Source organism: Balaenoptera acutorostrata, chromosome 7 (genome assembly GCF_949987535.1).
Source record: "Balaenoptera acutorostrata chromosome 7, mBalAcu1.1, whole genome shotgun sequence".
In the NCBI taxonomy this organism is placed as follows: domain Eukaryota; kingdom Metazoa; phylum Chordata; class Mammalia; order Artiodactyla; family Balaenopteridae; genus Balaenoptera; species Balaenoptera acutorostrata.
Genome location: NC_080070.1, coordinates 4,845,826 through 4,868,291, shown reverse-complemented (window position 1 = coordinate 4,868,291; position 22,466 = coordinate 4,845,826). Strand labels below are relative to the sequence as shown.

Here is a 22,466-nt window from a genome sequence, read left to right as displayed (position 1 = left end):
AACTATTGATAAAACATTCCTCTCATTACAAGGAGACTGTAGAATTTTGCTAAGTATGTTGGAGGGAGCAAACCTTAGCAATATAATTAATAGAGACTGTACTTGAAGTGCTTCTTACAGAATGGGAGGTTTATTTCTCTGTTGGTGTTTTGGCCTTTGTCAAAAGGGATGCCATCAGTCTCTGATCTATAGGAGTTTATGATCTAAGAAGAATAACACAGAAGAATGGGTTGTAATATAAAGAATAACTAGCAAAAACACGAACACAGAAATTATACATAACCTTTGCTTTTATTTGCTTTTGATGATGACAGCAAATAAAAGCAAGTGTCATGTATAATTGAGAGGCTTAAAAATTGCTGGATGACTTTCATTTATTCAATAACCATTCACTCAGTGGCTACAAAATGCCAGAAGTGTCCGATGAACTAGAGACATAAAATTATACGAGACATAGTTGTACTCTCAGAGAGCTCCTGGTGTACCAAGGGCTATGGAAGTGTAACCGTTATGATGCCATCAGATAAGTGAAAATGTGGAAAGATGTAGGAGGCTCTCTGGGAGCCCAGAGGACAGAGCGATTACTCTTTCTGGAAGTTGAGGGAAAGCTTCAGAGAGGGGACAGATCTCCACCTGGGTCAGCAAGGATGATTTATTTATTTATTTATTTATTTATTTATTTAATTTATTTATATATATTTTTGGCCATACTGCCCGGCATGGGGGATTTTAGTTCCCCGACCAGGGATTGAACCCGTGCCCCCTGCAGTGGAAGCACAGAGTCTGGAATGCACTGGACTTCCAGGAAGTCCCTAAGATGAGTTATTTAAATGATAATTCCAAGCAGAGGCTAGAGGAGTGAAAAGGCATAGAATCAGTTAGAATATATGGTTTAATTAGGAAAATAACCAGTGAGGCAGAAACTATTTGTTGTCATTCCCCTTATTGCTCATTAAATCCCATTCCCATCAGGCATTGGTACCATCTGCTTCTGAGGACTTGAGGCCCCTCTCCAGCCCAAGAGTATGGTCTTTAATAGTCTAAACCAATCACAGTCTATCAGTTCCCCTTACCAATGACTGTTTTTGGCATAGGCTGGCGTTATGAGTTGAACTGTCTCCCAAAAAGACATGTTGGAATCCTCACCCTGGTACCTGTAAATGTGATCATATTTGGAAACAAGGCCTTTGCAGATGGAATCGTGGTAAGATGAGGTCATTAGGGTGGGCCTTAATCCAATATGACTGGTCTTTATAAGAAGAGAACACCGTCTGATGATGCAGAAACACACAGGGAGAACACCACGTCATGAAGAGGCAGAGACTGGAGAGATGCATCTATAAACCAAGGAACATCAGGGTTTTCTGACTTTCCTCCTAGAGTCTTTCAAGAGGGCTGGTCCTGCTGACATCTTTTTTTTTTTTTGGCTGTGTTGGGTCTTTGTTGCTGCACGCGGGCTTTCTCTGGTTGTGGTGAGCGGGGGCTACTCTTCATTGCGGCGCGCAGGCTTCTCATTGCGGTGGCTTCTCCTGTTGCAGAGCATGGGCTCTAGGAGTGCGGGCTTCAGTAGTTGTGGCGTGCAAGCTCTGTAGTTGTGGCACACGGGCTTAGTTGCTCTGCGGCATGTGGAATCTTCCTGGACCAAGGCTCGAACCTGTGTCCCCTGCATTGGCAGGCACACTCTTAACCACTGTGCCACCAGGGAAGCCCCCTGCTGACATCTTGATTTTGACCTTCTACCCTACTGTGAGATAATAAATGTGTGTTGTTTTAGGCTGCCCAGTTTGTGGTACTTTGTTACAGCAGCCCTGGGAAACCCATAGAGCTGGATAATGAAATGAGAGAAAGCAGCTAGGGACTTCCAGGGACACCTTCCTCCCTCTCCTTCTTAGAAAAGAACCAAGATGGGGCATTTCTCCATCTGTCTTTGCCCATTACAGTTACGGTGGATGGAGTGGCTGTACCCATTTCACAACAGCAAGGGGATCTGTCTGAGCACCAAGGCCAATCTGCAGAGTCTGGCAGAACAGAATGTACAGGCCCACAGTGATGTCATGGGATGGTTGGATTATCCTGGGATTTCTGGATTTTCTATTACATGAAATAATAAAATTTGCTATTTCCTGTGCCATCTTAAGGGAAAACACCTTAACTCATACATCAAGGGTTAGTGGTGTCTAGAGGAAATAACTGAAGTCAGGAAGTCTTTTGTTTACTACCAGCTACTGGCCATGGTCACCATTTCCAGTAAGTCCTATGCCAAAGGGACACTCCCTGAAAAAGCACATCCTTTATTACGAGCCAGTTCCAAATTCCATTAAGGCTTCTCACCTGGTGAAGGGGACGGGCCCATATATGAGTCTTGAGGTCCTCCTGGCCTTTGTATGTGTTTCCCATCCCAGAAACACTCTCCCACCCCACCCTCTCCACCATCAAGCTATTCTCCACCCACCTTCTGGCTTTCAGCTTAGACACCATTGCTTTGAGAAGATTTCATTGACTCCCAAGACAGGTTTAGGTGCCCTGTTAATGGCTTTCTGGGCACCCTGGACTTGCGCCATCTTGGATTACACTGTATTGCAACTGCCTGTTTACTGTTGCTATCTCTCACTAGACTCTAAAGTCTTGGGGGCAGAGACTCTAAATGTCCCACTTACTGTTTCATGCCCAATCTAATACAAGGCCTGTCTCATAGTAGGCACTTGATAACTATGTATTAAGCGAATGAAAGACGTGGCAGTGCTGACAGTCTGCAGTCTAGAGTTTGCAACATTCTGATGAGGGCCATGGAAAAGTGGGGCTGGGCAGGGCTTTGGCAAAATACAAAGGAGTGAGCCTTTGCCCCCAGCCTCTGGGTCCTATACTGGGATTCCTCCACACTCCTGACCTTTCCTTTTCCTCCCACATTCTACTTTTCTTTCTAGTTCCCTTCAAAAATTTCTAGATCTGGCCCTTATTTGAACTGAATAGGTTAAAAAAAAAAAAAAAGGAATGACCATGGGTTACCTAGCATGACCAACTAAACTACTACTTTTCCTAGGGGAAAAACAGTTTAAAAGTGCTTTTAAGGGACTTAAAAGCTGCTGGTCCAGTGGTAGGACTCCACACTTCCTCTGCAGGGGACATGGGTTCCATCCCTGGTCGGGGGAACTAAGATCCCACAAGCTGTTCGGCAAGACCCTCCAAAAAAACCCAAAAAAACCCCATGTGCTTTTAACACCAGTTAAACTACATGGAACTATGTCTCCAGAAAGCTCCTAAAAAATGTCAGGAATTTATTATAGGGAGGGAGGAGGAAGGAAGTGGGACTTTCAGTACCTTCATAACATAGTCGGTAGGTGGTTGCCTACTTCGGTCCCAGGGTTCCAGTAAGAACTTTTGGACATCATCCCATCTTTGATACTTGAAAACATTTTCCATAATGATCTTGGTGTAGTGTTAACCCAATCGGAGGTCATTCATTCCTAAAGGCTGACCATGCGTTTGTTTTACAGGTTTTTCTTCTATAGAGGAAGGCATGCAATGTTCTGGTAGGTATAAGAATTCTAAGGGCAATTTTTTTCTTTATTCATTCAAAAAACATTTGGGTGCCTCCCATGAATGCACCAAATACTGTGCTAAGCATCCGGTGATCAATGATAAGATATTCAGGAGCCCTATCCTAGCGGAGTTTATATTCCAATGGGAGGACAGACTACAAATAAAAATATAAATTTGCTCCAAGTGTTGTGAATGAAAGCAATAGACTGCTGAGATAGAGAGTAAGGTGCAGGGAGGGCACCCAGTGGGTGATCACAGACAACTAATCTAAGAAGGTGACATTTGAGCGGAGACTTAAAGGATGAGAAGGAGTCAGCCTTCGGAAATGGGGTCACGTTCACCGTAAGTCAGTTAAAAATAGCCCGCAGTCTCTCCAGCTGCAAGGTTGGACGTATGGGCAACGAGGCTCCGCCGCCAGCACTAAAGATGGCGGACATGGGGCGGGTGCGGGGCGTGCCCGCGCCGTGATTGGTCAGTCAGGAGAGGCGTCACGTGGGCGGCGGCGAGCATCCGGGCTCCCGGCAGAGGCGCTGCGGAGGCTCCCGGGAGCGAGCGGCGCGGCGTGAGCGCGGCAAGGGGACAGCGGCGGGGCCTCTCGGGCAGCCAGCGTGGACCGAGAGGCGCGCGTGCCGAGCATGGCGGGCTCCCTGCCTCCCTGCGTGGTGGACTGCGGCACCGGGTAAGAGCCGCGGGTGCCCACCCCGCTCCCTCGCGGCCCCGCTCCAGCCCCGGCGCCGAGCACCTGCCCGCGGCCCGCCCCCTCTCTCACCTGGAGGCGCCCCGCCCGGGGCCCGGGTCTCGGCCGACAGCTGGGCAGGTTCGGGCGGCCGGCCCGTCTCCGCGCCCCACTCCTCTCCTCCACGCCCGCGAGGGCCACGCGCGGAGCTCGCTCCCCTTGATGCGAAGAGGACCGAGGGGCGGAGTCGGGCCGGCTCGCCTCTCCTCCCACCTCCTCTCTCCGCGCTCGGCCGGGGCCTCCCGGGATGCCAGCTTTCGGGCAGGCGGACTCCGCTGCCGTCACTTGCCTTCTGCCTGCCTGACGGTGCCCCTACCTTCTTACGTTCTTAAAAGGGGCCCTCGTTTTGGGTTCCCAAACGCATGCCATTTCTCCTTGCTGAGGATTCTCACTTGTGGAGGTTTTTATATTCATCTACCAAGTTGACACCTTTTTTTTGCAGCCCACTCTGCTCTCTTCCAGGAGTGAATGGTTCTCTCGGGCTAAGCTCTTGCTTTAGTTTGCGTAGAGTTGCCTTTTCACTTAAAAAAAAAAAAAAAAAAAAAGACTCCATTTTGAAAAACAGAAAGTCTAAATTTGGGAAAGCCTGTTTGTGGTATAGGTTTTATTTCGCATTACTTTTGGGGTGTGATTGCTTCTTTTGATGTTGTTGAGATATGCAAAAGAGACCTTAGGAAATTTCCTGCGCTTTCTTTCAGTGGCCCACGCTTTGCTGGTTTTAGGAAGGTGCTCACCGAATCCGTCTAGCTGGTGGTTTAGAAATTCAAGCTTGCCTGCTAAATTTAGCCTCATCAAGATCTTTCAAGATGGGGTTTTAATCATTTCTTCCACAAAATATTCCGTGGTATGTTCACCTTAGCCTTGATTCTTTTCTGTAGAGAAATGCACTTGGTTTAGTTTCCTTGACAACCTTGTAGGGGTGTCTTCTTTAATTTGCTTCAGTCCTTCTCCTACGGATCGTTCTTTCCTTTTGCTGCTGAAGCCGCCGATAGTGGTTACAGGCTGGAAAAAACTGCCTCTTTGCTTGTACTAATTTTCCTTTTTGAAATAGACATTGTACCAGAAGTTCCGGGGCTCTTTATTTTAGAAGTTGTTTGCTACCCAAAACCCAAAGCCAAACCAGTACTGATATTAACGCCCCCACCCAGTCGTTGGCTTCCTTATTCAACCTCTCCTCCCAGGAACTGGTGTTCACCCCACACCCACCTGAGGTCTGTTTGTGTCAAGAGTGCAGGCAGCAGGTAAAAGAATTTTTCCTTCTCACATTTGCACGTGAGATTTTTTGTTTTTGTGGTTTTGGTCTTGTAAAACTATTGAAATACAAAGCATTTCTTGGCAGAAGCAATAAAATGTGCCCACAGGGTTTGTCATACCTCTACTAATAGTAAGCTGGGGACCTTACTCATCATTCTTGCTGTAAATATCTAAAATGTGCTGCTCAGTTTTGACCTTTTGAGGTAGGTGGTATCTCACTTGGAGATGTAACTTCAGAATATCTTTGTTTTATGGCCCAGTTATGTTATTGTCTTCAGGCTGTCGTAGGCTTTGGTGTCAGGACTTAGAAACAGTGGCCGGGAATCTTCCCAGTGGGTTTCACATGGACATGTTCTGTTGTGGAAACAACGGTGGTTAATTATAAATTTCCAGTGTCCAGTGTGTGGCCAGGTGGAGCAGCCTGGAAGAGCCTAAATTTATTTAAGCATGTTAGTAGCTCTTACATTTCCTGTAGAGCTAAGTGGTTTTTGGATTGACTTTTACCTCAAAATACAATAAAAAGGGGTAAAATGCAGATTAAAAATAACTGGGACCAAGGAAGAGAATGGGCCTGGGGCGTCACCCTAAACTGTAGACCAGTGGTGCAGCCGGCCGGCCTCACATTTGGCCTTAGTCTTCCTGTCTGACAAAAATTATAAGAGGGTCACCATCAGTTATGTAATTCCTGTCATCGGGAAAGAAGAGAAATACCTGTTTCTCAGGTGAAAAAACTTTTCCTAGTACTAAATTCTAACAGAAAAATTCACACTGAATTGTACATAGTGGACATTAATGACTGAGTAGACAGTGTACTAAGTAGTATTTTTTAATTGCAAATAAATTTCATCCTGGGAGCCTGGCCTCCTCTGATGAGCCCTGAGACCAGCTCAGTGAGCACAGGTGAGCTGGGAGCCACGATAATCTGGACCACGGCTCTGCCTGCTCCAGAGATGAAGCTTCATTTACTTAAGTGAATCACTAGGCTGCTTAGTGTTCAGAGAATATCCCACAAATCCTAGTGTTTCTTCTCTTAACTGAACTTTTCGTATTTTTGAAGATTTTTATATTTTTAAACTTACTTTGAAAAATGTCGGATATACTGAAAAGCTGCAAAAAGAGTACCGAAAAACCTGCTATATATTTTCCATCCAGTTTACCAACTATTAACATTTGCTTTATTGTTCTCTATATACTATACACATTATCATTTTTCTGAACTGTTTGTAAGTCGCAGACGTCATGCTGTTTTATACCAAGATTCTTCAGTGTATCCTTTATGAAAACAAAGACCTTCTCTCATATAGTCACAGACCAGTGATCAAAATCAGAAAATTTAACGTTTATGCAGTAGCGTTGTCTACTAAGTTTGGATCCATGAATGGTCCCATTATGTCTCTGGACGCTCAGCTCTCTGCCCTCATCCGGCACCGTACACTGTGTGTGCCTGTCATCATGTCTTTTTAGTCTCGTTTCACTGGACCAGTTCCTTAGCCTTTTTCTGTCTTTCAGGACAGCGACATTTTTGACAGTCAGTTATGGATAATGTTCCTCAATTTAGGCTTGTCTGGTGTTTCTTTATGACAGATACAGGGTGTATATTTTTGTCAGGAGTACCACAGAAGTGATGTCAAAGCTTCTCAGTGCATCACATCAGAAGGCTTTTCCCCTCCAGCTTTATTGAGATGTACTTGACACACAACATTGCATAAGTTTAAGGTTACAACGTGTTGATTTGGTACATTTATATATTGCAAAATGATTATCACATTACGATACTAACACCTCCATCCAGTCACGTAATTACCTTTTTTTTTTTGGGGGGGGGGGGAGAATATTTAAGATCCACTTGTCTTGGCAACTTTCAAGTATAAAACAGTATTATGAACTATAATCACTGTGTTGCCCATTAGCTCCCCAGAACTTACTCGTCCTATCAGGAGGCTGAAGATAGTTGATGGCGTTCATTTGGATTATTCGGATACGGTGGTGCCGACTAGATTTCTCCATTGGATGGTTACTGTTTTCCCCTTTGTAACTAATGTCATTTGTGGAGAGATATTATGAGATTATGCAAATACCCTGTTCTTCCTTAAACTTTCACCCATTAGTTTTAGTATCCATTGGTGGTGATTCTTGTTCTAATGGATTATTACAGTGATGGTTGCAATATTGTGGTTTTATTTTTAAAACTCCAGTATTTTCTACATTTATTAGTTAACATTTTACTATAAGGATGCACTTTTCTGTGGCTCCCATTTATTTATTTATCGTCTGTATGGGTTATTATCTTGTTCAAAGAGTTATTTATGTCATTCTTACTATATTCAATGGATTATTATTTCTTATTGCCATTATTTGTTTTGATGCTTAAATTGTCCGGATGTGGCCAGCAGAAGCCCATTCGGGCTGTTTCTGGAGTTCTTTAGACATGTCCCCATCATTTTTTGAGCATTTTGTTATTATCAAAAGACTGCAACGTAGCCAGTGCAGTGCATTTGTCTTTTTGCATTTTTTGCTGGAGCATCTCTGAGATAGGTTTCCAGAAGTGGGATTTCTGGGTCAAAGGATAAGTGCATGTGTAATTTTGCTAGACAGTGTCAAATCCCACTCAGTAGCATGTGTCTTCACCAGCAACGTGTGAGAGTTCCTACGGCTTCTTACAGACTCACCAGCAGAGTAATTGCCAAATTAAAATTGTTTTTACCAATCTAGAAGGTAGGAAATGATATCTTATTGTAGTTTTAATTTGAATTTCTTACATTATTATGTGGGAAGATGAGCATCTTTTCATATGGTTAAGAGGCATTTGAGTTTCTGTTTTCTGTCTCTTCATTTCTCTAGCCAGTTTTTCTGTGGGTTTTTAGTCTTTTGCTTCTTTATTTTTAGAAGCTCTTTATGGATTGAGGTGTGGTGAGGGTCCCACAGACCACCCGCAGGTTCGTTGATTTGCTAGGAACAAGCACAGGATGATAGTGAAAAGGTAAAAGCAAGAACAGCCAAGGAAAAAGGCACATGGGGCAGAGTCTGGAGGAAACCAGGAGCAAGCATCCGGAATCCTTTCTCAGTGGAGTCACGCAGATGTGCTTAATCACAGCCAGTTGTGATGCACGTGTGAAACATTGTTTACCGGGGAAGCTTGTTAGAGACTCAGTGCCCAGAGTTTTTATTGGGGGCTGGCCATGGTACCTCCTGCCTAGCACAAACCAGAATTCCAGAGTTCCAGAAGGAAAGCAGGTGTTCAGCATAAACTGTATTTGTGTTAATTTTATAATCTGCTACTTTACAAAATGCTCTTATTGTTTGTATGAATTTTTCTCTTGATCTTTAGGGCTTTCCAGATACAGAATTTTGTCATTGGCAAATAGAGATTGTTTTCCCTCTTCCTTTCCGTTTTTAGGATCTCTAATTGCCTTTTTTTTTTTTTCCTTTATTTTGACATACTGCAGTGGCCATTGCCTCCAAATAATGTTAAATAGGAGTGGAGTTAGTGGGCATTATCCTTTTGTTCCTTACTTTAGTGGAATAGTTTCTGGTGTTTCTAAAATAAGTGAGATGCTGGCTTTTGGGCTGCTGTTTGTGTATACATACTTACGTATACAAATACATGTTAAGAAGGTTATACAAATATGTTAAGAAAGTATCTGTCAACTGCTATATTTTGGAATGTTATAACATGAATAAGTGTTGCATGTTGTATGATTTCTTTATAATAAATGGAATGTGTGGTTTTCTTCCTTAGCCAGTTAATATGGTGGATTTCCTAATACTGAACCACTCTTGCATTCCGTAATAATCCCCACTTGATCATGCTCCATTATTTTTTGATGTGTAGGTAGATTCTGTTAATATTTTATTTAGATTTTCATGTCAGTATTAGTATGAGTTATAGTTTAGCTTTCTGGTGCATTCTTTGTCAGATTTCGGGATCAGTGTTACACTGTCTTCATAAAACAAATTAGGAAGTTTTCTTTCTTTTTCTGTGCTCTGGAATAGTTTAAGTAGTTTGGGGATTATCCGAGTTTTAAGGTCATGGTAGAATTCCCCAGTGAAACTGTCTGAGCTTAGTGCTTTCTTGAGAGGAGAGTCCTGCTGTTCTTTACATTTTTTCTAAGGCTGGTTAGACTTCCCACCTCGAGTGGAGTCAATTTTGGTATGTTGTATTTGTCTAAAGAAAAATTCTATTTCATCTAGATTTTTCAAATTTATGTATGTAGGAGTCTCATGATTTTTAAAAATCTTTGTTTTTATGGCTACTTTTCCCTTTGTTGCTCACATTTATTTTGTTTTCATCCTTTTTTCGTCATGGCTTACCTAATGATGTGCCTATTTTGTGGATCTTTTTTTTTAAAAGATAAGCCTTGGGGTTGACTTATTCTGTTATTTTTCTGTTTTTTGACTTATTTCTACTTTTATCTTTATTTCTTTCTTCTGCCTTCCTTTTTTTGTTGTTTTTGAGTTGGATATTAAATTCATTTTAATTTTCCCTTTATATTGAAAAAGTATTTAATTTTGGCTGTTATGTCTTTAACTGTATGTATCCCTTACCTACAGGGATTTGGGTGTAGTTTCTCATTATCATTTTCAAGACATTTCTGTATTTTTCTTTTGTATTTCCCTCTTAACTCAATATTTCTCTACTAGTATGTTTTGAAATTTTCAGGTAAAAAGGCCTTTTTGTTTTTTGATTTTGTTTTTCATTCTAGTTTTATTACATTATGGTCAGAGTGCTGTTTATATCCTGTTCTTTAGACTTCACTGTGTCTGAGATATGGTCAGTTTTGTGAGTGTTCTGTATGTACTTGGAAAGAGGAATATTCCCTATTGGTATGTTCAGAGTTCAGTGTATATCTATATGAGCTATCTTATTGGTGATGTTATTTAGGTCTTCCAGTTTTTTTGTTCACTTACTCTTTGACTGAGAATGGTGTGTTTAGTGCTCCTATCACTAGTGTGTTTCTTGTTTATTTTTTCTTGCTTTGTGAAAGTTACTGCTGCCTTATTGAGTGCCTGCATGTGTAGATTTGGCTTATTGATTTTGAACTTCACCAGGGGTGATATAGGTGGGTTGTTTGTTGGGAAATCTCCTGGTCTTATGGTCTTTGGCTCTTTGCTCTTGAGCTGGTCATTTTCCCCAGAGGATATACTTCTGATCATCTGCTTGGAGGGTGGGGTCTGAGTGCTTGTGTTGTGAGAGCTGAGTTGGGGGCGGAGAAGGGCGTGGGAGAGGGCCTCTGAGCCATCAGCTTTTTTCTGTATTCAGTCAGGTAACCCCTTTCTTTTCAGAATGGTTCCCGGACTCGCCCAGGCCAGGTGACTTCGGAGTCCGAAGGCCCTTGGCTTTACACTCTCCAGAGTCAGCTTGCGGGAACGCGGGGGTCAGGGAAGGGTGGTCACCCCGAGGTGTGGGGCGGGAGGGGGCAGTATCACCTCAGCTTCGTGTTTTGGACCCTTCAGTCCTGGTTCCACAGGTGCCTGTGCAGCCACCCATTCCGGGGCTTTTCAGGGTCCGGGGTGTGTTGGGCTGGTTCTCAGCTTTGCCCACTGCTGGATTTTGTACACCTCCAAAGCCACTTACTACTGATCCTCTGCTATCCAGGGCCAGAATTTTGCTGTTACCTCCTCTTCTTTTCTCCCTATTGTTGTGGTTTATATATCTTCAAAAAATCATTTTGCTTTGGTTTTAGTGGGGCTTCGGGACAGAGTGAAATTAGATCACGTTTAGTCCACCGTTTCACCCTGGAAGTCAGAGTTCACTTGATAATGCGCCAAACCCACAAAGAGGCCACACATCATCATATTTACTAGCCATAGGGTAAAGAATGCTGCTGTAGAAGAAGAAATGGACAGGTATATAGGGTAATGTAAAATTTACAGATCAAATAGAGAAAAAGAAAAAAAAGGATATTGGATTTAGATAAAATAATTAATAAATTTGAACTTACATGTTTAACTGTGTCCTATAAACAGAGACTACCCTTTTCTGTATGACAGACAACCCAAGAAACGTTTGAAGAATTTGATCATATGTCAGTATACAGTGTACAGTGTGGGGAGTGTATATTATTTAGAACTCTATCATTAGGATCTGGGAGCAATTTTAGTTTTATCAAAGTCATATTCTGAGTCAGTGTAGTCACTTTTTTAAAAACTGAGAACATCTTAGGAGGGGGTAGAGCTATTCTGGGTGAAGTTGGGCGTTTGAGACTGGACCTTATAAGAGGTCTCAGTCAAAAAAACCTCCCTGCAGGATACAGTTTCAAAAACACTGTTTTAAAATGTGACATTTCCACTTTCACACATAAATTAATCGAGCTTACATTGTCACCTTCTGCTCTAGACACATGGTTGTAGGCGGGATATATATAAGTGTGTTGAGTTGACGGCAGTCAGATTAATCCTTCTCACTGCAGGCAGTTACTGCTGTGGGCAGAGGGGCCTTTAACAAGTGGAGCGAAAGAAGTTTTGCACAAGGACCTTTTAAAATGTTTGGGGCAAATAAGGATATGCTTTATTTACAGAAAGACATTGGAGGATACATGAGAATAGGATGGAAGGCGAAATGGGGTAGATGGGTGTAGGAGTGAGAGTGAGACTTTTTATAGGTACCTTTTTAGAGTGTTTGGAAGTTTGAACTATGAGAACATATTTGGTTAACAGGCAGAGTCCTAACTCTTGGCCTTGCTGTATGCAGCTATTGATCTGTTTCCATATCTTCTGTCTGTCCTGATTTCCGTATGAGAAAAGGTCTCAGGTCAGGGGATGTGTGGAAGGTGGCACTGAGTTTGAGAATATGGCTGGCAGTCTGTAAGCTTAGTTTATGTATTTTTGAGAATGATGCTTGCCCCCACCATGCTGGCTGTCCTTTGGGAAGATGGTGTTCAAATAAACAAAAAACCAAAGCCTTTTAATGTAAAAGTTGTTGATCTTAATTCCTTATGTACACATGTTTGGGAAAATCTGATTGATGTGTCTCTTCATGTATCAGGTATATTAGATATACACAGAACTGGAAGAGAAACAATACAAAATTTTAGTGTAGGGAGAGACTTTTCAGGTAGAAACTGCAAAGGAAATTATTCAGGAAAATAACGTAGATTTGATCACCTAAATTGTTTAAACAATTATATTTCAGAAAATGTATAACTGAAGGTAAACAACAAACTCAGAAAAAATAGTAATATATATGAGCAAGCATTAATATCCTCAGTGTGTAAGAGTTTACACAAATTGATAAGATCCAAAAGTCTAGTAGAAAAATTATCAAGGATAATTCATGGAAGAAATACAGATCATGACTATACATCAAATAACATTCAGTAGTAAAATAAAATTATTGACTGTGAGATCCTTTTACTTTTTGAATTAGGAGATATTTTCCAGAAATGGTAATGTTTAACATTGAAGTAGGGATTGTTATTACTCACCTTGTACCAATGAAGCAACTAAAGTAGGAGGGATTAAAGTCACAGAGCTAGTGCTGCGCTTTGAACCCAGCACTGTGGGCCCCATTAACTCCCTCACAGTATGAAAATACACTGTTTTGCAACTATTTTTACTATGAACTTCCCTCTGAGAACCGCTTTTGCTGCATCCCATAGATTGTGTAGTATTGTGTTTTTACTGGCATTTGTCTCAAGGTATCTTGTAATTTCCACTTTGATTTCATTGTTGACCCATTGGTTTTTTAGCACAACTGTTTTCAAATTATATCTATATATGGCCAGTAACATAAGTCTGCTTCATTTTTGTTGGTTGTGTAGCATTTTATTGAATGATTGCAATGTAGTTTATTTAATTTATTCTCTATTTATGGCATTTGAGTGTTTCCAGTTTTTTCGTTGTTTTGCTGCTATAATGCTGTAGAGAACATTTTTTGTGCATATCTTTTCATACGTGTAAAAGTGCTTCTGTGGGGGTAAATACCTAGAAATGTGCTATTTGGGCAGTAGGGTGTATGCATTTAAAACTATTTGGATAATATGGTATATGCATTTACAGTGTTGATAGGTAATATGAAACTTCTCTTTATAATGACACTTCAGCCTTTTAATAACACCCATGTATAATTTACTACCACCTTCTTCAGTATTGGCCCAGATTTTGAATGGTTTTGCATTAAATTTATAGGTGAATTTAGTGATATGTGATGTTTCTTTTAAAACTCTTGACTCATCCTGTATGAATAACGTGTGTCTCTGTTTGTCTCCTTGTATATGGAGAGTTCCTCACATCATATGGTTTATTCTCAAGGGTAATATTTTTCTGTGTTGTTGCCATTGTGAATGGGATCTTTTCATCCAGTGTATAGTCTCACTTGTTACTGGTAGGAAAGTTGCTGATTTTTGTCTCTTCATTGAGTAACTGGCCATCTTGCTGAATTCACTATTGCTTTTAGTTTTTCACTTAATTTCCTTTGATATTGCAGGTCTGTAATTATGATTTACAAATAAATTTTGCCTCCTCTTTCCCAGTACTATTCCTTTTATTTAGTTCTTTGTGGTTTGTATTATCTGGTTCTTCCAAAACAATGTTAAATGAGAGTTATGGTGGTGGGTCTCCTTTGCTTCATTCTGTCTTCAATAGGAATGCTTCTAGTTTTTCACTGTCTTTTGGTTTGAGAGATTTTTTTCCCCCCTATTATCTCTTCCTAAGGATTAACTATTTCTGTTTTGAGCCTTTTTTTTTTTTCCCACTACTAGATTTTTTTCATCACACCTTAATTACATAAATAGTTTGCATTGAAAAGCATTTCCTACATTTTTTTTTTTCCATAGAATACTTAAACACACAGTATTCTAAATAAGACAGACTTGGTACATCTGAGTCGTTTCTTCTGAGCCTCTAGCCAGTATTTTTTTTTTTTTTTCTTTTTTTTTTTTCTTTTTAATTGTATAGCTACTTTATTTATTTATTTATTTATTTTTGGCTGTGTTGGGTCTTCGGTTCGTGCGAGGGCTTTCTCTAGTTGCGGCAAGTGGGGGCCACTCTTCATCGCGGTGCGGGGACCGCTCTTCATCGCGGTGCGCGGGCCTTTCACTATCGCGGCCCCTCCCGTTGCGGGGCACAGGCTCCAGACGCGCAGGCTCAGTAGTTGTGGCTCACGGGCCCAGCTGCTCCGTGGCATGTGGGATCTTCCCAGACCAGGGCTCGAACCCGTGTCCCCTGCATTAGCAGGCAGATTCTCAACCACTGCGCCACCAGGGAAGCCTCTAGCCAGTATTAAACTTCAACATTATAGGTACATTTTATTTGATAATGTGGTAGGTGTAGATGGTTTTGTTAGAACGTGAGCGTGAGGATGGGGAGCTTGCGTTACATAAAAATTCACAGATGATTGCATGTGGTATAGTTTAGTCAGTGATTCCTGGGCTGGTTGATCATCAGAACCATGGCAGGGGAGGGGCAGGGGATGTTTAAAATATGGAAGCCCAGGCTCCTTCTCTGTGATTCTGGGACAGGCCCTGGGAATGTGTATTTTCAGAAGCTTCCCAGGTGATCTAATCAGTCAGGCTTGGTACATTCTTTCTAGATGCCTACCCAGATGATCTTAAACTCACCTGCCAGATAGTGTGGGCCATGCTACCGTGAAAAACTCAATCTGAAATCATGTTTCTAACAGGTGACCATTTAAAAAAAAGTATAATTCACATCATTTATTGTACGGCTTTCATTTATTTATTTTTACATTACATTTTTCTTTTTTTTAAATTGAAGTATAGTTGATTTACAATGTTGTGTTAGTTTCTGGTGTATGGCAAAGTGATTCGGTTATACATGTATATATTCTTTTTCATTATAGATTATTACAAGATATTGAATATAGTTCTCTGTGCTATACAGTAGGACCTTGTTGTTTATCTGTTTTATATATAGTAGTTTGTATCTGCTAATCTCAAACTCCTAATTTCTCCCTCCCCCCTCTTTCCCCTTTGGTCATCATAAGTTTGTTTTCTGTGTTTGTGAGTCTAACAGGTGAGCATTTGGGGGAACATTTTGAGGACAAGGGCCGTGTTTCCCCTCCTCTCTCTCTCTCTCTCAGTGTCCTCATATATGCCTGCTATATAATTTCTAGCTAGTAAACTGGTTGGAATGTTTCTTTGTTTGCATAAATGGTGTCTTGAACACTTTACCTATTTAAGAGTTGTGTTTTACTTGTTGATTTCTTTTTGGTTGTGTTCTTTGTATAGTTGCACCATTGTAAGATCACTGCTAATGGGGTGTGCCAATCTAGCACTGGGTTGTCCTCCTAGGAGAGAATTTTAGGAGGAACACTTGTTAGTTATATTTACAGTGTTCTGTTTAATAGGGTCTTGTTGAAGTTCTATATGAACCTGTATTGATGAAGATTTTGTTAAAATTTAAAATTTGAATGTCTCTTAAAAAATATTGTTACATGTTCCTTACGTTGTGATTATTCAAAGTGAGAAAACCTCAAGTATATTTGGTGCTATATAAAAAATAGCACAGGAAGATTCAAAGACATTAAATTACCATAAAGTGATCTGAGTCATTTGTGCTTTTGCCAGTGGTTTTAATGGTTTCAGTTTTGCTAGCAAAGGAAGGGAAAACCTCATAGTTAGTTGTTAGTACCTACAAATATTAATATAGTTTAATGTTAGTTTGCCTCAGTTATGAAGATCAGTGTTTGCCAAATGTTACTGCTGCAAGGTACTCATGTGATTCTGTGACAGAAAGCCTCCCTCCTGTGAAGGCTGTGCTGTCTCAGAACGTGGTGACTTCAGAATCTGAACACTCTAGCAACTGTTGCCAAGTGGCATGTGGTAGTGGCATCATCAGTATATAGTTGAATTTTAGAGCTGTGGGCCTGAAAAGGGCCCCATGCATTTCTGCAGCCTGACCTTTTGCTGCTGTGGGCCATTGTTTATGATTTCAGGGCACAGAACTTGGGATGGAGTTGAGCCATGGTTGTTGAAGGACACCTGGTACTTTTAGTTTCACTGCCAGTGCAGTTTATCTCCATCACTTCACAAATTAGTTTGTGGTGTTTAGAGTGGGCATGGCAGAAAGACTGAGTAATATGATTTCGGGCACAGAACGTCCTGTTTTTTAAAAAAATTTTCAGGGACTTCCCTGGTGGCACAGTGGTTAAGAATCCGCCTGCCAGTGCAAGGGGTATGGGTTCGGTCCCTGGTCTGGGAAGATCCCACATGCCGCCGAGCAACTAAGCCCGTGCGCCACAACTACTGAGCCTGCACTCTAGAGCCTGCGAGCCACAACTACTGAAGCCCGTGCGCCTAGAGCCCATGCTCCGTGACAAGAGAAGCCACCACAATGAGAAGTCTGCGTACCGCAGCGAAGAGTAGCCCCCGCTTGCCGCAGCTAGAGAAAGCCCGTGTGAAACAATGAAGACCCAACTCAGCCAAAAGTAAATAAATACATACATACATACATACATACATACATTAATTAGTTAAAAAATTTTTTCCAAAAATTTAAGTTAGGAAATATTTCAAACATACAGAAAAATAATAGTAAAAAATAACTGAAACATATAGCTAGCACTGTTGTAGTGCTCGTTCTGTTTATCTTTTTAATATATTAACTCACTAATCCTAGGGCGTAGGTTGTATTATGATACTCCTTTTAACAGATGGAGAAACTGAGGTACAGATAGTTACACATTTGGCAAATAACAGAGCTGGGATTTGAACTCGGGCAGTCTGGTGCCAAAGTGCATGGTCACAACCAATACAGTACGCTCTGTTGCCTTTCAGAAATACCAAAAGTAATATAACGGACATGAATGATACTTAGCGCCTAATTTTAATAAATGTTAGAATTTTTCTATACAGTTGACCCTTGATCAACAGTGGGGCTAGGGGCACCGACCCCCCCCCCCCCGCCCCACAGTTGAAAATTCGTGTATAACGTTTGACTCTCTCAAGACAACGACTAATAGCCTACTGTTGACCTTACTGACAACATAAACAGTCGATTAACACATATTTTGTTGTATGTATTATATACTATATTCTTAAAGTAAGTTAGAGAAAAGAAAATGTTGTTAAGAAAATCATAAGAGAAAATACATTTACAGCGCTGTACTGTATTTATTGGTACCGTAAGTTTACATCATCTGTTTACAAGATGAATCATCTGTCAGTACCTACATCAGTATTATACAAAACACTGTAGATGTTATATGTGTTACTAACACTAGACATCAAGAATGAAAAGAAAATGTGAAAAAGGAACTCATATTTATTTACAATGCATTTCAAACATTAATAACGAAGAGGCAGCAGTATGATGGAAACCTAGTGTAATTGATACATCTGCTTCTCGGTAGCCCAGCCTATACAGTGATGGATGAATTGTTATAGAATTTTTATGGCAAACAGTATTACAGTCATATTCATAATACAGTATTGGAAACATTGTTGCATTTTAAACACCACCACTTACCTGTGATGATAGACTGGTCTGCAGGTTCTCCAATTACTGGAGAGAGAGAGAGAGAGAGAGAGGCATACTGTAATGTAACTCTTTGAAAGCAAAGTAAGAAAACGAACACATTATTAATTTTATTTATTTTATTTTTTCATTTTATTGTTTATTGAAGTATATAGTTGATTCATTATTAATTTTATATTAAATATCACTTAACCTTTTGCCTGTGTAAGGATAGGCTATCCAGTTCAGTGTAAGTCTTGCACACGATCTTCTACACATTTATTTTTGTATATTTATTGAAAAAAAATCCACACATAAGTGGGCCTGTGCAGTTCAAACGTGTGTTGTTCAGAGGGTCAGTGGTATTCATATTTGTTTCAGGTTTTTTTCTTTCTTTTTTTTGAAATAACCCTATTACACAAAACCAAGTGTGAGAGATTGTATCAGACAATGTCTCTGGTCTTTTCTTGTCCCATCAAATGGTTTTTCTGACTGTCAGCATCCCCCCCTTTCAAACACTGGTTCCTTCCCCAGCAGTTTGCCAGTGATTGCCTTTTCTTACACCTGGTAAGAACTCATTCAGCAGATGCTTATGGAGTGTCTGCCGCAGCCAGGACTGTGCCAGGGTGGAGATAAAATCAAGAAGAAGGACCCTGTTCTGGTCATCCTGCAATTGATAATCTAACAGTGTGGGAGGGCGGGTTTCTTGAAGTACGAGGTGGTGGTGTGGCTGGTGAGCAATGTGGCCCCTGTTAAAAGCACTGACTTAGGTACAGTGCAGTGATTCTAGGGATTTCTGGCCTGCTTGTTAGCTTCTCTGGACTTCTTTAGCCTTGGGTCAGTCATTCACTTTGTTTATATTTGTTATTTGGGATTTACTTCCAGAAAAATGGTTCAGTTGAAGATGATCCGGAATTCTTAAAGTTCAGTATATATTGCCTTCCCTGGGCTCTGGGTTGGCTTCGACTCTCCTTTTGGGTCTGGCGAGCCCTGGAGTCGAGGACTTGTGGGTCCACTTGGTTTGTGTACTTGGGTAGAACTTGGGAGTGCCCTCAGATGGGTCTTGCCTTTTATAAACTGCTTGTTGGGCCTGACGGGTCTCAGGGCCTGGCCTTGCCCAAACTCTTGTGACACCAAGACCTTATTAGTTCCTCGGAGACTGAGCAGTAAGGCATGATTTAAGTGGACCCGACTTGCTTTTTTTGTCTCCCTAAACCTTATTTATTTAATGTGTGTTCAAAAATAGTAAAATTAGCGTATGGTTAAAATACACTTAAAAATCATAAAATCAATTTATTAGAACTTGGAATGTATTAATCACACTGAAAAATTTAGTATCAAGCATCTTGAAATAATTTGTAAAATAGCATGAATTAATAAAGTTGCTTTCAGCACTGCTCGGAAGTGTTTTTATTCCTTGGGAACATTACTGCAGAATGATGGCTCCTCGCCTCGACCTGACCGCTTGGTACAGAGGGCCTGCTGAGAAGGTGGCACTCAGGAGTCTTTCCAGGGTCACATTTCCAGCAGATGGTTCCGGGGGGTGGTCCCCGCCCCACTTTTTTTTATTTAGGAGATAAGCAAATGCTTTTGGAACAGATGGTAGTATTTTGGCATTCATTTTAGTTAAGACTTTTGGAATCCATCATAAAGAGTATCTTGACAGAAGATGGGCTCGTTCTGAAATGAGATGATAGAGAGCTGCTTCTGTTGGATACTCTCAGGACCTGGCAGTAGCTCTTCTAGCCCTGTGCCGTGACACTTTAAGAAAATTATGGGATTCCCTAACCCCCCCAAAAGTTCATGAAGTTTGGGAAGTAAGTACATTTTTTTGAGAGGCAGCTCTGGAATTAGAGCCTGCATATTTAGATTTGGGTTCTTTTTCTGTTCACTAGCTGTTTGGCTTTGGGCAGCTTAATTAACTTCTCAGTGCCTCAGTTTTCTCATCTGCAAAACAGGGATAATATTTACTTCCTTTGTAGGATTTTTGTAAAGATTAAAAGAATATAAAAGCACCTTAAAATTATTAGGGATACACAAATGTAATTCATGTGTTAATATATGAATTTTTCCAGTAGAAACAGGCATAATATTTTATGTTTTTGTAACTGCTTGCTTATCTGAAATTAACATTTGATTCTTAGTCATCATGAGGTTTTTTTTTTTTTTTCTTTAATTTCACGGGCATATTTTCAGTCTTGATATTTTAGGACTTGGAGAGCTTGTAATAAAAGACATTAATGGGATATAGAGGAGAGTATTATTATCTAAACATGTGTTGATGACTTTGTGCTTTTAGGTATACCAAGCTTGGCTACGCAGGCAACACTGAGCCACAGTTCATTATTCCTTCATGTAAGTAAAGCTCCACCCTCGGTTTATAAAGGATTGTGTTTCTTATAATTGTTCTAAACATTCTAATTCTGTTTTTCAAGGTACATGAATTTACTTGCCGTCTTCTTTTAGATGATTGTTCTGGTTACTGGGGAGTTATTTATGTTGGCATCTGGCTGCTGAGTATTGCTATCGGCCGTAGCTGTCACATAAACCCCCCCAACTTTCTAGTCCTTTGATTCTCTTCTGATACAGTCCTTTGTCACAGTCATTGGAGTTTCAGCTTGGGTAGTTGGCAGAGGCCTTCATTCAGTCATACATGTCTGAGCTGCTTACAAGAAGTATATGTGGTTCCTTAAGGTTAATTTGTAATTTTAAGTAAGTACAGATTTATTAACTTAGCACTTTGGTGGACTATCTATTGTATTACACTATTCACTTTATTGAAAGTTTTTTTTTTTTTTTGAAAGGAGAGGCCTGTTTTATTATGTTCTGAAGTGTTCTGTCTTTGTTTAAATGTTAGTCAGTAGAGCATAATAAGGGAAGAAACGCCCACATTTTGGCCAGAGTGCATCCTGCCCACTCTTTATTCACAGGAGACCCCAAGGTCAGGTTGGTTGTCCACAGGGTAGAATTCTTCTCTGAAACTGTTTAACTTCTGGGTTATTTTTTGGAGACCGTTTACCAAAGAGGCAGGTACATCAGTCAAGAGTGAAGTGAAGTTCTGCCTCCTAAATGTAGCCCTTGTAAGATATGTCATGATCTGAGAAATTGTAAGCTGTTAGGGGCTCAGGGACTTTGGATAAACAGGTTCTGACCACTGTGGAGCGTGAGCAGCCTGGCGGAGCAGTGGGGAGGGAGCTTAGTTACTAGTGTTTGTCCAAGGGAGACTAAAGCCTTTTTGGTGGATATGGGTATTCACATCGCTAGAAAGGGCACATTCCTTGAGAACAGTTAATTCACCTCATTCCAGGTCCTTGCTTGCTGGATAACTGATCATGAACTTGATTTTCTGGGTCTAAATGCTTGGTTACTATGATGGGGTGTCCTCGACAATAGGCATGATTGGTCTGCTGGTCCTCATTTTAAATTCATGATTTGTTGTACTAGTTTGCTAGGGCTGCCGTAACGAAATACCGTAGACTGGATGTCTTAACCAACAGAAATTAATTTTATCACAGAGTAGAAGCTTGAAGTCCAAGATCAAGGTGCCATCAGGATTGGTTTCTGGCGAGGCCTCTCTCCTTGGCTTGTGGATGGTGACTTCTCACTGTGTCCTCACATGGCCTTTTTGTGTGTGTGTGCATGGCTGAGAGAGAGACCTCTGGTATCTCTTCCTCTTCTTATAAGGACACCAGTCCTGTGGAACTGAGGCTCTACCCTTATGACCTCGTTTAACCTGAGAGGTCCCATCTCCAAATACAGTCACATTGGGGGTTAGGGCTTCAACATAGGAATTTTGAGGGGACACAATTCAGTCCCTAACAATTGACATTCTGTAGGCTAGATCAGTCTTTTGTGAATTTTATATTGTGAATGCCAAAGAACTGGATCATTCCATGCTGAACTGGTGAATTGGAATTGGACTTTCCGATTTTTCAAAGCAGATTAGTTTTAACCTTGTGAAGTGCAGCAGCTCTAAGAGGATAACCTTGCACCTCTTGCTTTAATACAACTGTCGGCAGCTTTCAGTTGGCCGCCCCACTTCACCTGTCATCATTAACAGAGAGGGGATTGAAGTCAGCTATTAGCAGGATTCCATTCACTGTCAGCAGGCGTGGCAACTCTCACACTGGTGCTGAGAACAGCCGTGGGAGAAGCTAGAAAGAAAAAGGTCAAGGAGGCAGGAGTAAAGGAAGAGCTATACCCTTAGCTGAATTTGTTGCAAGAGTTAGAGAAGCCACGGGGGGCAGAAGGGAGTGCGTTGGGACAGGTGGACAGAGGGCCTCGGGTACCTTGGGCAGCAGGCCTGTTGCCCTCTCAGTCCTGGCAACCGAACCCTGTTTGTGGTTATAGAGGCTCTGTTCACAAGGTGAAGTTCAAGATGCAAAGTGGCCTCGCTTCCAAAGAGAGAAGGGAGCTTGTCTGTACGTGTGTGGCTGTGTGGAGAGTGCCGGAACAGGGCCTTTCTGGTTCTGGTGGGCACAGAGGGGGAGGCACCCCCCAGGCAGAGGGTGGCGGGAGAGCG

At 41.3% G+C, this 22,466-nt stretch overlaps 1 protein-coding gene across 4 annotated transcripts in view; it reads left to right on the top strand.

The window, feature by feature from the left end:
• Positions 1-4,064: 4,064 nt before the first annotated feature.
• Positions 4,065-22,466, top strand: part of ACTR3B (actin related protein 3B) — a 62,992-nt gene continuing 44,590 nt past the window's right edge. For 3 of the 4 annotated variants that reach the window (XM_007165447.3, XM_007165446.3, XM_057549964.1), the window contains exons 1-2: positions 4,065-4,219; positions 20,244-20,299. In XM_007165447.3, coding sequence (XP_007165509.1) covers positions 4,176-4,219; positions 20,244-20,299 — 100 coding nt within the window. In that variant the 5' untranslated portion in view covers positions 4,065-4,175. The remainder of the gene's footprint in view (positions 4,220-20,243; positions 20,300-22,466) is intronic. The other variant, XM_007165452.3, reaches the window with a different exon arrangement.